Source organism: Filobasidium floriforme (assembly GCF_021052385.1).
Source record: "Filobasidium floriforme strain CBS 6241 chromosome Unknown HD553scaffold_13, whole genome shotgun sequence".
NCBI classification, from domain to species: Eukaryota; Fungi; Basidiomycota; class Tremellomycetes; order Filobasidiales; family Filobasidiaceae; genus Filobasidium; species Filobasidium floriforme.
The window spans coordinates 403,692-419,065 of NW_025763634.1; the positions used below are offsets into that span (position 1 = coordinate 403,692).

The following is a 15,374-nucleotide window of genomic DNA, read 5'->3' on the forward strand; positions in this document are numbered from 1 at the left end:
GGGAAGGGTGTGATCGTCCGGAAACCGGACCGGCCGAAAGCGATAGTCCGAGATAGAGTTGTGGAAGTGAGAGATAGCGATATCTGTCGCTTTGTTTGGATAGGGGAAGCCCGTCTGATCGCGTCTGATGATAATCGCCAGAGGCCAGAGGCCGAACTCTGATCTCTGATACGAGACGAACATTATTGCAGAGCCTCGACTGGAGATGTCTAAGACATCCAGGCTGCGCTACGGGATGGAGTATGGTATATCACGGTCAACGAGCATGACGACGAGCTAACGAGAACGCATCGGTACATCGAGATCCCGAGGTCAGAAACGCAGGGATCAGAGATCAAACGGTCGAGCTCGGCGTCATCATCATTTCGAAGGCTGTGACATGAGATTCGAAATCGGAAGCAAAAACGTGGCTGCAAGAGGGATTTCGCCCAGCCAATGAGGCCCGAGTCTGGGGGAGACGCGCAGAAAGCTGGGGAAGGGGGGGCAAGGGGCGCAGGGGCAGCAGAGCCGAGAAGTTGCGTAGCTCCCCTCTATCCCCCGCCTCCCTCCCTCCTCCCTGATCCCTGCCTGTGCTGCTATCTCCTCTCGCAGGCAGGACCAATTCCCATATCACCCATGCACCCACCTCCATAGCCCTCGACGTACACGTTATACAACAGCGAACCATCATCATATCCTCTCAAACAAACCTCCTCTTCCTCTGGAAATCCCCTTCCCTCTCCTCGTCTGTCTTCTCCCGTTCTTCTGCACCGGTCTCGTCATCTGTTCATCGTCTTGGTGAGTCCTCCTTCTCTTCGCTTCTGGGGTCAATGGCAAGGCGGGTGGATTGCAGGGTTTTCGGGTCGGACGAGCAACGAAGAGCGAATGAGGTCGAGGAATGACCCTCGAGACCGAAACACACTCGATCGAAGACGAGGTCTAGAAGCTAGAAGTAAAGGTGTCCCTTCCAAAAGGCAATCGAACACATGAGACCGAGGTGTCTCGAACCGAAACGAACCTCTACGTCGGTTTCGGCGGCGAGTCAGAAGAAGCGGTGGATCGTGATCGATTTTCGTGTTTCGTCCGAACCCCTTCCTTTCCAACCTGCCAATCTGCCAGCCATGTCTCGTGTTCAACGTTCATGTCGAAACTAGATCCATCTGACTGACCTTGAAACTTGCTCTTCCCTGCCTCTCGTTATCTTTCATCGATACCCTCCTTTACTTCGACCTTACCTCGACCTCGACCTGGTTTGACACAACAACCCTGAATCCCTATCCGACTCCGACGTCGTTCGCTTATCTCGCCCGACCTACGACCTTCTGCGCTCTCTGCATTCCTTTGTGACTTGACTCGACCGCTCCAAAATACCCTCGGTCTGGATCTGAAACGCATTCTCGTCAACCCCTTTGATTGGGCCTTATCTCGACTTTTGGTATCGATCACGACACAACCAATCGGCGGACATATCATCAACGACACTCGACATTGTCTCTCCTTTACCGCTACTCTCACATCCTTCTGCTCCTGATCCTCCTTGATCCACCGGGACCTTCTTCAACCTGAAACACCGCCTTGCCTGGACTGGACCGGACTACATTCCTCACGCCCCACGTCTAAACCCCGCCTTATCTCTCTCTCCGACCGGACTTGGGACTTCGAACGCCTTCTTGGTCTCCAACTAAAACGTATATATACAACTTGGCAACTAACAACCAATTACCACGAAACCCCCAACGCCAACGATCAATAGACAACCTCTTTGTCAATACACATTCACACTCTCTCAGAGTCTCTCTTCGTCTCAATAAATTCAACGAGAAACTTTATCCAAATCAAGGTCAGTCTCCCGAGCTTTGTTCCGGTTGGCAATTCGCGCCGCGAGCCATTGTAACTAACAAACTCGCTGTTCTTCTTGTTTGCAGATGGGCGTTCCTACCAAGCGTGTCGATTTGTGGCAACCGTACATGAACCTGCCCCAGGGTGGCAAGGTCATGGCCGAGTGTGAGCCTCTTCCCCCGCCGTCCCGCAACCTCGTCGACGTCCTACGTGCAGCTTGCTGACGAGAGAGGCCTTGTTGATACAGACATCTGGATTGATGGTACCGGTGGAATGCGATGCAAGACCATGACCCTCCCCGGCAAGGTCTCGGATGTCAAGGAATTGAAGGAGTGGAACTTCGATGGATCTTCCACCAAGCAGGCTCCCGGTCACGATTCCGATGTCTTTTTGGTGAGCCTTACTCCTGCCTCTTATGTGACGCGGTACATGTGTCAGTGTGTTAACCGTACCCCGTCCCGTCTGTAGAGGCCCTGTGCCATCTTCCCGGATCCTTTCCGTGGAGGAGACAACATCTTGGTCCTCTGTGCCTGTTACTTCCCCGACGGTACCCCCGCCACCAACAACCACAGGCACTTGTGTGAGAAGAACATGAACTTGGCCAAGCAGGTAAGTCATCTATCTGCATTTGACGCCGGTACAGTACCTTCAACCGAAGCTGATTGACTCGCGTCGACCCCGACAGCACGAGCCCTGGTTCGGTCTCGAGCAAGAATACACCTTGTTCGACTCTGACGGTCAACCGTACGGTTGGCCCAAGGGTGGGTTCCCCGCCCCCCAGGGTCCTTACTACTGCGGAGTCGGAACCGGCAAGGTCTTTGCCCGTGATTTCATCGAGGCTCACTACGTAAGCGAGAGCGGCCTGTCCCTCTACGCTGTTTCGTGATTTCGAAAGCGGAAACACTCACACTTCACACCCTCACGTTCATTCTTATGACGCTTCCTTATCTTCCACCTTCCTCCGTGATCTGTGCCTCGCTCCACGTCACGTCGCGTTGGAAATCCACAGCGCGCTTGTCTCTACGCTGGGATCAAGATTTCGGGTATCAATGCCGAGGTCATGCCCGCTCAGTGGGAGTTCCAGGTCGGACCCTGCGAGGGTATCGAGATGGGTGACCACCTCTGGATGGCTAGGTTCCTCTTGTTGAGGATCGGTGAGGAGTGGGGTATCACCGTGAGTTGTTCGCGTTCGTGTGTGGGGGTGATTTGCGACATCCAGCTGACCATGTCGTCGACCGTTCATTCTCGCAGCCCTCGTTCCACCCCAAGCCCTTGACCGAGGGAGAGTGGAACGGTGCCGGTTGCCACACCAACTACTCTACCAACGAGACCAGGGCCGAGGGCGGTATCAAGGCCATCCACGAGTACATCGAGAAGCTCTCCAAGAGGCACTTGCAGCACATCGAGGTGTATGGCGAGGACAACGAGAAGCGTCTTACCGGAAAGCACGAGACCGCCAGCGCTACGACATTTACCGCCGGTGTTTCGGGTGAGTAGAGCGGAGCGAGGTCTAGCAACTGAGCGCGGTGAGCTGACCGTCTACGTATGTTGTTGTGCATCGTTACAGATCGTGGCGCTTCGATCCGAATTCCTCGATCGGTTGATATCGAGGGCAAGGGATACCTCGAAGATCGTCGTCCCGCTTCCAACATCGACCCTTACAGGGTCTGCTCGGTCATGGTCGAGACTACCCTTATTCTTTAAGCGGTGGACTCCCTCTCTTGGGTCACCTGACTGGTTCGAACTGGCGGTCGCTCGCATTTGAGTCGATCCGTTCGATCACGGTCTCTTGACCCTTCCGACCTCGATGCATCATCGTCTTTCCTTTCATTTCTCTCTCTCTACATCCTTGTGAATCTATCCAACCTCTTGTTTCATTAGTATCCATATATCACACAAACAAATCGATCGAATGACATGCCTTGAACGTCGTCCTTGTTTTGGTGCTTGTGTGGCTGTAGCTGGTTGGGTGGGGGTGGGTGCATCGGCGATCGCCTGAAATCGAGAAATCCGCGTCGCGGTCAGCGATCTTTGGCACGATCGATGTTAGCTGCTATAGTTGCATGCATCCTGTACACTCGTACGTAGCAAGTCAAGTACTTGATAGCTAAGATATCGTTCGAGATCCACTTCATTGGCGGGTGCTGCGCGCGCCTTCGATCAGCTTGACAGCCTTCGAAAATGCAGGCCAGCAAAGAGGAGCAGCCGCAACTCGTCGAATCGGGCATCGCAATCCGGTGCGACACTTTCGGAGAGGAGACCTCTTCCGCCCGGTCCCTGGTTGTGAAACGCAAGACTGCCAATCCGTTTGCCAAAAGGACGCCAGTGGTCGATAGAGGGACGATACCGGTGGAGAATGATCACTCTTCGGCTACGTTTACGAGATCGTCCATCTTGCCCGTTCAAAGGAGGAGGGTGCCTTTGCAAACAGGAAATAGTCCTTGCAGGACCGTCTTACCGAACGGTCATGGAGTATTGGACGCACCATTCCAGGAAAAACTTGTCGAGGCCGGGCCGAGCTCTGAAAGACGGACAGACAAGAAATGGAGGTTGCTCTGGAGGGGTGCTCTTGATGTCGGTCAAGAAGGTTATCGACTAGATGGTAAGCTGGATGTTCAACGTCCAGTTGTAGAGCGGGGATCAACATAATGTTGACGAGAGATGTCCCGGAAAACAGGGATAGCGTTCGTTGCTCAGCTGTCTTTCTCGTCGACCAATCCTATTCCCAACCATCTCATCACTTCTACGCCGGAACGACCTGCTCTAGCCCGCATGATCACTCCGGAAAATACCTCGTTATCAAAGGTGGAAAAGGACAAAATCAGAGCTTCTCCCTTTCGGGCTCCCGTCGGCAAAGATACGGATCTCTGTCTCAGTCTCGAGAGTATGCGAGGCAGAAAAGGGCTGAGACTACGAGGCATAGAAGAGCTGGATGACGATGAGATCGAGGATGGGCAGGTTGATGACGGGGTGAAGGTGTGAGTGGTCCGTCCCCGTGCTATGCGGAGCGGCTGACTGATCAGAGCTTCTGATTAAACAGCTTCATTAACCCTCAATCGGTCGCGCTACAAGCCTTGGTCACAAACTTGCTCTATCCCTCCGATGGCCATGGATTCAATCCCAAGGGGCGTACAAGATCGGCACTCATAATCGGACTCGGCGATGACGATGCAAGTGGGTCCAGCGCTTGTAGATCTATGTCGGGACTCAACATGCTCATCGATACTCTTTAGATGTTTCTGCAACCAAGACTACATTCTTGGTATACGGGCAGACCAAGATTGACGACGATGGTCTCGAAAATGGTTCGAGAGTGATGGAGCTGTTCGCGGCTAGACGGAAAATTCGCCCTGTACTGGGAAAAGAGGTCGTACGACCCGGAGACCCTTTGCCGCGAGGTATGTCAAAGGTCGATCAGTTTCGGAATCGCATTCGACTCCCTTTCTGACCAATTCGTCCGATGCGGTCCTTAGAAGCGGTCATCCTGCCAAACCAGAGCCGTCGTGACGCCTTTTCGAGACGCTCGACATCCCTCTTTTCGCAACGCGGTTTCAGTCGTGAACCATCCCAACCCAACATCTACGCGCCTCCTACACTAGGCTTGCAAAACGGCGATAGTTCGAGGTCGGGTGATAAGGACAAGAACAAGGTCAAAAAGACCACTCCGGGTCGAAGGGGCGAGAAGAGGAAGAAATCCGTCATCGATGAAACCACCCAGGCGGATGCGCGGAGCAAGAAGATGGGTCGGGTGTTGATGCCTAGTTTGAGTTTGCCGGAGATGGTACCTCCAAGGACATCGCAACATGTTCCTGGTTCCGACTTGCCACGGATCATCGATGATGTCTTTAGGGCGGATTCGAGATCGGCTTCGGTTTCCTCGTTCGGTGGAGAGGCAGGCGTCGAAGTGTTGCAAAACCCTTTTGAGCAGAAGAATAAAAGCGTGAGTGAGGATTATGAGGACGTTTCCTCGTTTCCTCTTGCTGATGTTTGAAATGATCCTGTTCAACGTGTCCAGACCATCAAGAAGCGTCTATGCCAGATTTTGGATGTTCGAGGGATTCCGAGATCAGATGTGCGGTTCAACGACATCTTTAGCATGGCAAATAAGGGTACGGCATTTGCTCTGGTAAGTGCTCGTCTGCTCCTTCTTTAGACGGCATGCAGTTGGTTCAAGACAATCTTGCCTCATGACCTGACAGAGGGAAGATATGAGTACAGTTTATATCCCCCACGCAAAGGTCGACCGGATGATCACAGGACACCTCGATATGTATATTCGGGACGATGTTGGGATTGGCGAAGATATCGACATCCCGAGCAGCGGTCTTACAAGATGATTATCATGTGACCATGATCGAGGCTTGATGGCCGATGTGAGGAGATCATGCACGTCCGACCCGAGAACAAGGTCCGGGTCCACTGTTTCGCTTCCGCGCATCGTTGAACGTCATGTCATGTTGTGCACCTTCGGCCTCTACCGACGTGATTGATCGTGCATGTACTAAACTACTGTACTACTGTATACGTGACCGACCATCTCAGTCAGCTTGTTGTAGGATAAATACACTTTCTGGAACATTGATATACAGGAGCAAGGTAGCCTTGTCAATCGATCATCGATATAGCCCGGCTGCTTGGACGCTCATATCGGGATGGACCATCCGCTTGCGTCCTCCGCAGCTGGCTCCGGGGACTCTGCAAGGGATGGCGTCGAACACGATGGAGAGCGGATTGCGACGCCTACGGATGGCGATGTGATGGGCTCTGGACCATGGGCACAACGTCATATGGCCGATCGACCCCCCTACGGCTTTCAGGCGAGTTCCGAGGTGGCGCCAGAACAAGACTATCAGACGCGATTGAGCCGTTTGCTAGATGACGATGATGATATCGGTCAGGAGCGTGAAGCAGGTCACGAATGGGCGAACTATGACCGCGAGTTGTCGGATAGACCTGTGCCTCTCAATGTTGAGGATGTTGGGTACTTTGATGAGTCGGGAATACATGATCCGTCCTCGTGGGCTCGAGACGATTATCATAGCATCCCCGTCACACCGGTTAGTATCAGTTGGCCGACCTCGAGCCAAACTGTATGACCCATTGACGACCTGTTCATTCTGTTTAGCGGCAAGAATCTTTACCTCGAGCTCCTGCCACCCTAGGGAGACCAGCCGAGACTTGGAATAGAAAGGACCTTGACGTGGAATCCCCCGCACGGTCGGCATATCGTCGGCCTTCCTATCTACGTGAGCCGTACTCGGAACAGCTCCCTCGCATCCGTACTGACATCGCAACGTGAGCCAGACCCTAGCATCTCTCGACTGCGGGCTCACGATAGAAAGGTCTCGACATCCACCACGGGTACCAACGCGAATCCGTTTGGCCTATCGCCGTCCAAGCTCGGTCACGATCGGGCACCATCTACAGCGAGTCGCCGTTCAGCTATCAGCAGGAAATCGTCATTGATGGGTCCGCTCGTTTCGAATGACAATTTCGAAAGAGCTGTCGATACGGAAGGAGATAGCGAGAGGCCGCCATCGATGTACGAGGGCAATAGCGTCACTAGCGGTATACCGATACAGGCGGAAGAGTATCGCAATCGGACAGCTTTCACCTTCCAGACCATGAGGACCGCTACCGATGTTCTGTGGCCTTCTACAAAAGATGGGCATAAGATGCCACCCGTCACTCAACCGGGCATCTTCGAGGCTTCTGGCACACCGCCCAAAAAGAAACGGTTCAGCCTCGCTAGCGCTGTAAGCGGTAGGAATGTGGAAGAACCAGTCGTCCCGCAAGTTGGGGAGCAAGACAAGGGCAAACCTGTCGTTCTCGATGTCAAGGGCGTGATTGCCGTCGGCACAGATACAGGCTGGGTCATCGTCTTCGACTTCGAACAGCAAGTAAAGTGCATTTGCGGGATGGCATCCATTGCACAAGAATCCGGGCCCGTCACTGCCCTGACGGTGAGCCCAGATGGCACGTTCGTGGCAGTAGGACACTTGAAAGGTAATGTCTACCTATACGATCTCGCAAATCCTGGTCGACCAGCGAGATCGGCGTTAGCCCTGCCTTTAGCTGCTCTCATGTCTGGCCGTAAGGAGGGACATCTTATTGGCACAAAGATTGTCGATATCGATTTCGTAGGCAAGCGACACACTGCGATCGTCACCTCGGATGAGACCGGACGTGCTTTCTGGTGGAGTTTGGGCAAAGTGATGGGAGTTGAGAGCAACGATGTGGTTCGCCTTCTAGGAGGCTTGCCAGATGCACCGGCCGAGAAGGTGTCGGCTTCCGGTAGCGGTGCATCCACACCGGACATTAACCCGAACGGCACATTTGGCGGGACCGCGAAGCCCAGAAGTAAAGGATCGACGATCTATGCAGGAAAGGTCTTACCCGTCGGCAAGGTTGAGCATCAGTCGGATACGTATCACTTGACTGCTTTTCTGACACCATCAAAGCTGGTCATCGTGGGTCTCAAACCGACCCCTCGAATATGGTTCAAGCGGTCAAGAGGTCTCGAGGGAGGGGAAAGGGCGAGACATGTCGGCTGCACTGCATGGCTTCCTGCAGGCTTCAGTTCACAGCGTGAAGAGGCAGCTTACAGTGACGGATCTGAGAACGTCGCAGAATCGCCGGATTCCGACCCTATCATTGCTTTCTCTTGGGGCAACAGCCTCCGTCTAGTGCGGGTGCGAAGTACCACGAACTCCGATCGCGAAGCGCGCACTCTGGCTTTTGACGACGTGCTCCACTGGAGAGAAGATCAGCCCATCCTCGCTCTGGATTGGCTGAATCCTGAGGTGAGTGTCTGTCGATACTAAGCCATCGAGTAATAATGACGAAACACGCTGCTATATCACAGCATTTGTTGATCGCGACCTCGATTCATCTCTCTCTGCTGGACGTCCGGAATGGACAGCGAGTCGAGCACAGCCAGTATTCGATGTTGAGTCGTCTCAGCTGGAACCCGGACTCACGTCGCGAGCGTGGCGTTTCTGGTCGTTTGCGTACACACAGAGGCAAAATCTTTATGCTTGTCAGTCGAGCTTTTCGAACTACCTGCTATCTGCGCTCGGTCTGCTCAAATCTTGACTTACGTAGGCTGAGACAGATCTCCGAGCTGGATCTGTCTTGCTGTGGGCGGATCGTATACTCGCTCTTTGCCATGCTGGTGATTTCCTGTCAGCAATACATCTTGCGGTGGCTTATTACAGTGGAACCGCCGGCGGGAATACCATCGGATTATCAGCTGATATATCAGCCAGGAAATCGGTCTTGAAAGCGAGAGCTCTCTCTCTTATGCGATCTTCGCTGGCGTACGCTTTCTCTCAGGACCGGCTCACCGACGGAACGTATGACAGTCCAGATGGGCGAGGTGTGGATCTCACGCCTTTATTCGAGGACCTCGCAGATACTTGCTTGAACAGCTGCTTACTGCTCGACGAGACTTCCTTCGCCTACGAAGAGGTCTACGAGGCGTATCTGCAGGCTGGTATACAAGGTATCTATCTGGCGAAGCTCGAGAAGACGTTGCTCGAAACACGTCTGCGCGACATCCCGCCTAATCTCATACAAGGCCTGATTCAGAGGCACAACGATGCGGGCGAATACAAAAAGGCTGAAGATGTCATATGGCACGTGGAACCCATGTCGCTGGACATCAATCAGGCGATAACTCTATGCGAAAGGAACAATTTGTGGGACGCGTATGCCTACGTCTTCAACCAATGCATGATGGACTACCTTACGCCTATCGCGAAATTTATCAGCCTCATGAGGCCGTCGAATGCACAGAGGGACCTCGTCAGCGCAGAGCACCTGCCTCAAGCGTATACATTATTTCGATATCTGGAGACTACATTGATCGGCTGTGAATTTCCCGATGGACGGCGATTACCGGAAGGTCAGGCAAACCGAGCCCGTGAAGCGATCTATACTTGCTTGCTGTCGCGAGGGAATATATTCCTGAAACAAAGCCAAGTCATGGTCGATTTGGAAGCTGGGGACTTCCCAGTCTTGCGTACAATACTGCACTATGATACCGAAGCGCTCCTCCACGTCCTTGACATCGGATTCGAAGATGGCTACCTGAATGATTCCGATGCCTTCACAACCCCAAGCCGGCAAGAAATCGTCGATGCTCTAATCAAGGTCATGACACCGGTTGAATATCCAGTCGGGGATATCACTTTCATGCACATCTTCTTGGCACGCAATTTGCCTAAGTATCCACAGTTCATCCGGCTTCCTTCTGACATCACCCGACAAATCCTTATCAGCCTGGCGCGCGATCCGGACATTGCTACCCGCGAAGACCGTCAATTGGCTGCAGAGCATCTTCTTTCTGTATATCTGCCGCCTCAGGTCGACGAACGGAGGATTGAATTCCAGCATGCCCAATTCTATCGCATCCTCAGGGCAGACTATGCTAAAACCAGAGAATGGCACGAGGTGATCCGATGCATAGTTGAAGATCCAGATCTCGAGAAGGAGGAAGTTTTCGAGGCTCTGCGAGAAGCTCTGACGAGGTCGAAATCCACATCTGTGGCAATCGGATTACCAGGTCGTCTGCCGCAAATGCTAGCGATCAGTGTGCCCTTGACGGCGCGTCTCCTAGACGACTTCGCGCCGACACTACATCGCGAGGCGTCGGCCTCTCTCCAGTCATCACCGGTCAAGCAATGTGCTTACCTTGGAGCATTACTTCAGCCCGAGATGCTTGATATGGATGAGGAAGGGTCACAACTACGACCCCGTGCCTCTGTCTCGACCCGTCTTGCTCAGTCGGACATCCAAGATTATGTACGTTTGCTTTGCCAGTTGGAGCCTCGACAGCTCTTACCCTGGATGCAGACCTATCGATCCCTGCTCGATATGAAGATGACAACCGCGACTTGCGAAGACCAGGAGGCAAAATCGGCGGTTGTGTGGGCGATGGATACCGCTGGCGATGCAGCTGGAGCGATCCGCAAGCTCAACGAGTACCTCACTGAGGAGGCGGCTCCTTTCTGCGCAGACCAAGAAGACGTTGCATTGCTTGGTACGGATCACCGCTTGAAGAGCATACGTGAGCTCGTGAGCGCCGGCATCCAGGTGTGCACACGCGCGGAGAGAGTCAACCAGGAAAGATCATCAACAGAAACGCTATGGTTTGACCTTTTGGCTAGACTCGTTCGTGTCGCTCAATCCGCCTTGCGGTCCTCGGGAGAGGAGTCAAGTGCGGTAAGACCGGAGATGATCGAACGGGAACATCAGGGACTGCTATTAGTTGGAACATTACGGCAATGCATCCAAGACACCCTAGCCGCCCTGATCTCCAGTTCGACGTCTTCGACGATCTCGTTCCCCCGACTGTTTAGGCGCTTGGTTCAAGCCTCAGGAACCGAAGACGATGCGGAGTCGGCCTCTGTCTACTCAGAATTCCGCCTCATCTTGGTCAGCATGCTGAGCACTTATCACGGCGAGGAAGACATGCTCGTTCTGGCTACTAAACTGGTTCAGGGAGAGGTCTTCGGCTGGATGAGAGAGTTGACCGCCAGTCGCACAGCAGGATGGCGTGTTGATAGCACAAACTGCACCCTCTGCAGTGTGCGATTCCGCTTGACGGAGCGCGACGATGAGAAAGCAGAAGACGAGGCAGCCTCGATTTGCATTCCACGGACGGGATTGCCTTATCATTGGGCATGTGCCAGGTAACCGATATGTCCGCCAGCCAGTCCGACCGCCAACGAGGCTGACAGGATGTCGTGAAGAGAGAGGAATATATGATCGAGGGGAGAAGAGCTCAGGACTGGTGGCGAAAGAGAAACCAATCTTCCTGATAAATGACACCGCGCGACGCCTTCTAAGTGCGTTCATACCATGATCCCGTGGTCCGAATTGGCGTTCTCTACTTGTTGAGATCCTTAGACGCAGAACTCAATCTCTATCATCGACGGTATATTCGCATGCTCGGGCAGAAAATTTCCGGCTCGCAATGTGATCACAGAGTATATAGACCGCGTTATCAGTTCGCGAATGATAGGAAACGATTAGCCGAGGCTACGAGTGGGGAAGCCTCCCGATCCTTGAGTCTTCTACTGCTTCAGTCGTAGTATCATCATCAGCCGGCCTATGTAGTTCCGAGGAAAACATGCCATGAAAGAACTCACGACTTCAGTTGACTCCATCAGGGAGTTGCGGAATCGATTGTTTCACACGTTCGCACAGGTCGTAGAAACACTGATTTTCAATCGGATGCATGTGAGATGGAAGCATTTGTTGCTGTCTCAAGTTGAAGCGAGCTTGGTCGATTAGGACAACGAGATCCTTGATCATGACCGTCCACTCCCTCGACACGATGCCCCTGCAAAGCTGATAGAGAACTGACACTAATCAGTATCTTCCGCTGCAAAGAGTGCCTTAAAAAGATACGCACTGGCAACAGTTGTTTCGCCCATGCGGCCTGCTTGTACGCTAACTGATCTAGCCGAGTATGGGATTGGCCATTGTTTGGGATATGAACAGCCCAAATCTGTGTTGACGAGAGTATGCCATTAAGTGCTACTCCGAGGGAGGGGAACTTGTCAACATCACATCACACTCACGTCATAAGAAACGAGATAGAGTAACGACTCCACGTCGTCTAGATATCGATGCTTTAACTGCAAAGCTTGTGTTTCCCAATCCGCCAAATCTGATGCCCAAGCAGACTGTTCACGAGCCTCGACGTCATCATTATCAGTAGTCCCAGCCCTTGATCGTTCGGCTATAGCTTCCTCGCAATCACGCCGGATTTTTTCGGCTTTCATGGACGAAATGGATTGGAACAATGGGTTGGCAGACCTTCCGTCATCGGCGCAGAGGGATAAAGCGAGTGCCGTGTTCCTCATCCAATCGAATGTTAAACGAGCCTGTTCTAAGATCCTTGCGTTTCCGAAGTCGACAAGAAAGCCAACGACATCGGGAACGGAGCGTCCATCCGATACCGTCGCCAACTGTTTCCACATGAGATTGCCAGGGTTGTTGTCGCGGTAATGGATCCCTTTGCTCGCCGAGAACCAGTCCGACTGGATGCCGCCCAGCAGTATCTGCGCGTACTGGCGCAGCCCAATTGAAGAATCTTTGGCCGCTGCGGGCAAGCGCTGTCCGAGCGGACAAGCGACGGCCAGCACTGAAAAGTGCAATCTCGTCTTCTCTGCGTGGTCCGGGTCTGGTGATAGGCTATGGAGAGTGTTCTCGTGCGTGATCCAGTCGGCAAAGCGGTCCTCGTCGACCAAACCCAGCGCACGGGGCAAATGTCGGAGAACATTGCTGTCGATATGATCCTCAACATGCAGACCGCCCAAATCTTCTCGCCCCGGGCGCTCATCACCGTGAAGACGTCGAAGGACGCGTTCTTCGTGGCGCTTGAGTTCCTTATACTGCCATGTAGCTTTCAGAACGACCCGATCCCCTTCCCTGACTTGGGCCGGGTGCGAGACAGGAAGGGGACCTCCCCGGCGATTGCGAGAGGCGGCAGGACGATCCAACTCCTCATCCGTGTCAGACGACAGATCCGCTTCTGTCGCTTTGCGCTTGCCTTTCTTATCCCTCGTAAGCGTACCTTCACCTTCGCGTTCAGGCACTCTGCTGGAGGATTCGCCATCCCTGTTCGGCTGAGCATCCACCTGCTTCGAGCTGTTTGGCTTGCACACCTCCTGACGATGAGCACTGTCCTCGTCTATAGACCCCTCCAATCCAGATATCGGCGTGGTCGCCCAGACGATGGTACGCGAACCAAACAGCCATGGTCGAACTTCCAACATTTTGAAAGAGGGGCTGATTCGTAGCTGCGAGGTCTGAAATTCTTGGTAACTCGATCCGGGAATTTGAGCTCGGATGGTCAAAGGAGATGTAGGCGTCCAGGCCTGGAAATGAGGGCTGTGAGGCTGAGTGATGAAGGCAATGATCTCTACGATCTGACGGGCATGTTTGGGGTTGTCGAGACGGTAAAGCCGGGACGAAGAGAAGCTCGCCGCGTCCGCTGTCCAGAGACGAAGGTAGATCCCGGAGATCGTCAGTCCGAATACACGGTTAATGGCAGGATGATTGCGAACGGTCAAGTCCTAAAGAGTGATTTCCCCTAGACCCGATTAGTCAATCCGGTGAAATCAAGCGGGAACCACCCAATCGCACGCACCATGTACTTGAGCAAACGCGGCACTTGGTTGTCCTGCTCTCTTAACGATCCAGATCTCATATCCATCGCATCTACGGTACGGACCTCGATTGGCGTACTGACCGGCTTCCAACTCAGAGCATCTCCAGCTTGTGCTCGGAAGACTTGCAAGGAAGTCATCACCGCTGTTGGCAGTGTAGTGACAAGGTCCGGGCAACAATCATTTCCGTCCCGAGACCAATCTCCTCCATGGCCATCTTCAAACTGTAGATCGGGGTTCCGCTTCAGTTTACGGTGGCCGGTGTAATGGAATTGTGATCCACCGTGCGAACCCCAAAGGATATCGGTAAGACGCCGGAAATTAGGCTCCAACCTCGAATAAGTGTGTTGGTGTTCCCCTAACTTCTTCCTGTTGGATGTAGTCCCGAGCGATGTATCAAGAGTCCACAGCAGAGCCTGTAGCTGCGCCACGGCCTTTTCGATGCGAGCTTCAGCTTGAGGCGTATGATCTGCCTGCAGAGTGAGGAAGCGAGGATCGAATTTGGCAGGACAGATCTCCCGGTACCTGGCTCCGATCTCGTCTGCCGTAAGAGAGTTTGCACGATAATTGAGCATGTGATTCGCTTTGGTAGGTGTCGTTCTGATAGCCCTCGGCTGTAAAGGTGGCATCATCGGTTCACCGGTCGGCATCGTCAAAACCTCGCCGGTCTGAGGCTCTGCCATGACAGACAATTGTTCGGACGATTGTTGGGGCTGAGACGCAAGAGCGATTGTGGGCCATCTCTGCTTGAGAAGAGGATAAGCGTCTGTGACCACGCTCATTTCCCTGATATCGTCCGATTTCTCATTTGCGTGCGGTACCTGAAATTCGAACGTCCATCGATAGACAGGGTCATCCTCGGTCGTCTGTCCGCTCGCGTGCGCGGCTTGATCTTCCGATCCTTCACTGCCATCCGATCTCAGTACCTTGCTACCTCCCGATTCCTCATTTCTACTCGGACCCGGTGCAGTTTCCTGTCCAGGTAAAATACCTATTTCCGCACCGGATCTCATCCCAACGGGGCCTGGGGCTATCGACGACAGTGTTGTTGATGCTGTGTAGCGTAGTTCCGTTCTTCTCGTTTCGAAGACCAAAGATATATCGTACGCTCTATACATACTTGCCATTCGAGATCAGCCCGGCTGCTTGAAAGATATGGAGACATTTCCCCTCACCTCGGAGGCTTGTCTTGATCTCGGGATGTGTCCACTAGAGGAGACAGGGAAGTGAAGGGTAGATCGGAAATCAGATATATTGCATATGCTGCTTGAATTGCAAGTGTTGTATGTGTAGGCTGTGTGGTTGATATGTAAATGTGTGTAGATGATCGATGATGAATATCATGGATTACATTGTTATTTATTATCCGGTATA

The 15,374-nt window shown here is 53.2% G+C and overlaps 4 protein-coding genes across 4 annotated transcripts; 3 read left to right on the top strand and 1 right to left on the bottom strand.

Annotated features, from left to right (window-relative positions):
• Positions 1-1,463: 1,463 nt before the first annotated feature.
• HD553DRAFT_48378 (uncharacterized protein) lies at positions 1,464-3,752 on the top strand. The gene is made up of 8 exons (XM_046184261.1): positions 1,464-1,819; positions 1,905-1,983; positions 2,066-2,211; positions 2,287-2,427; positions 2,504-2,665; positions 2,828-2,992; positions 3,070-3,307; positions 3,386-3,752. The coding sequence occupies exons 2-8, from the start codon at positions 1,905-1,907 to the stop codon at positions 3,520-3,522; spliced, it is 1,068 nt and encodes a 355-aa protein (XP_046035990.1). The 5' UTR covers positions 1,464-1,819; the 3' UTR covers positions 3,523-3,752.
• A 161-nt stretch (positions 3,753-3,913) lies between these two features.
• Positions 3,914-6,372, top strand: HD553DRAFT_312758 (uncharacterized protein). The gene is made up of 7 exons (XM_046180132.1): positions 3,914-4,420; positions 4,496-4,796; positions 4,859-4,992; positions 5,052-5,216; positions 5,292-5,758; positions 5,834-5,944; positions 6,018-6,372. The coding sequence occupies exons 1-7, from the start codon at positions 4,000-4,002 to the stop codon at positions 6,153-6,155; spliced, it is 1,737 nt and encodes a 578-aa protein (XP_046035991.1). The 5' UTR covers positions 3,914-3,999; the 3' UTR covers positions 6,156-6,372.
• Positions 6,194-11,783, top strand: HD553DRAFT_48532 (Golgi CORVET complex core vacuolar protein 8-domain-containing protein). The gene is made up of 5 exons (XM_046184262.1): positions 6,194-6,875; positions 6,944-7,064; positions 7,123-8,621; positions 8,684-8,857; positions 8,923-11,783. The coding sequence occupies exons 1-5, from the start codon at positions 6,471-6,473 to the stop codon at positions 11,515-11,517; spliced, it is 4,794 nt and encodes a 1,597-aa protein (XP_046035992.1). The 5' UTR covers positions 6,194-6,470; the 3' UTR covers positions 11,518-11,783.
• Positions 11,784-11,976: 193 nt separating this feature from the next.
• Positions 11,977-15,361, bottom strand: HD553DRAFT_335712 (uncharacterized protein; the record flags this gene model as incomplete). Its single annotated transcript, XM_046182205.1, has 5 exons — positions 15,176-15,361; positions 13,982-15,110; positions 12,408-13,907; positions 12,239-12,334; positions 11,977-12,174 (listed from the first exon to the last, which is right to left on the bottom strand). The coding sequence occupies exons 2-5, from the start codon at positions 15,011-15,013 to the stop codon at positions 11,977-11,979; spliced, it is 2,826 nt and encodes a 941-aa protein (XP_046035993.1). The 5' UTR covers positions 15,014-15,110; positions 15,176-15,361.
• Between the last annotated feature and the right edge of the window lie 13 nt (positions 15,362-15,374).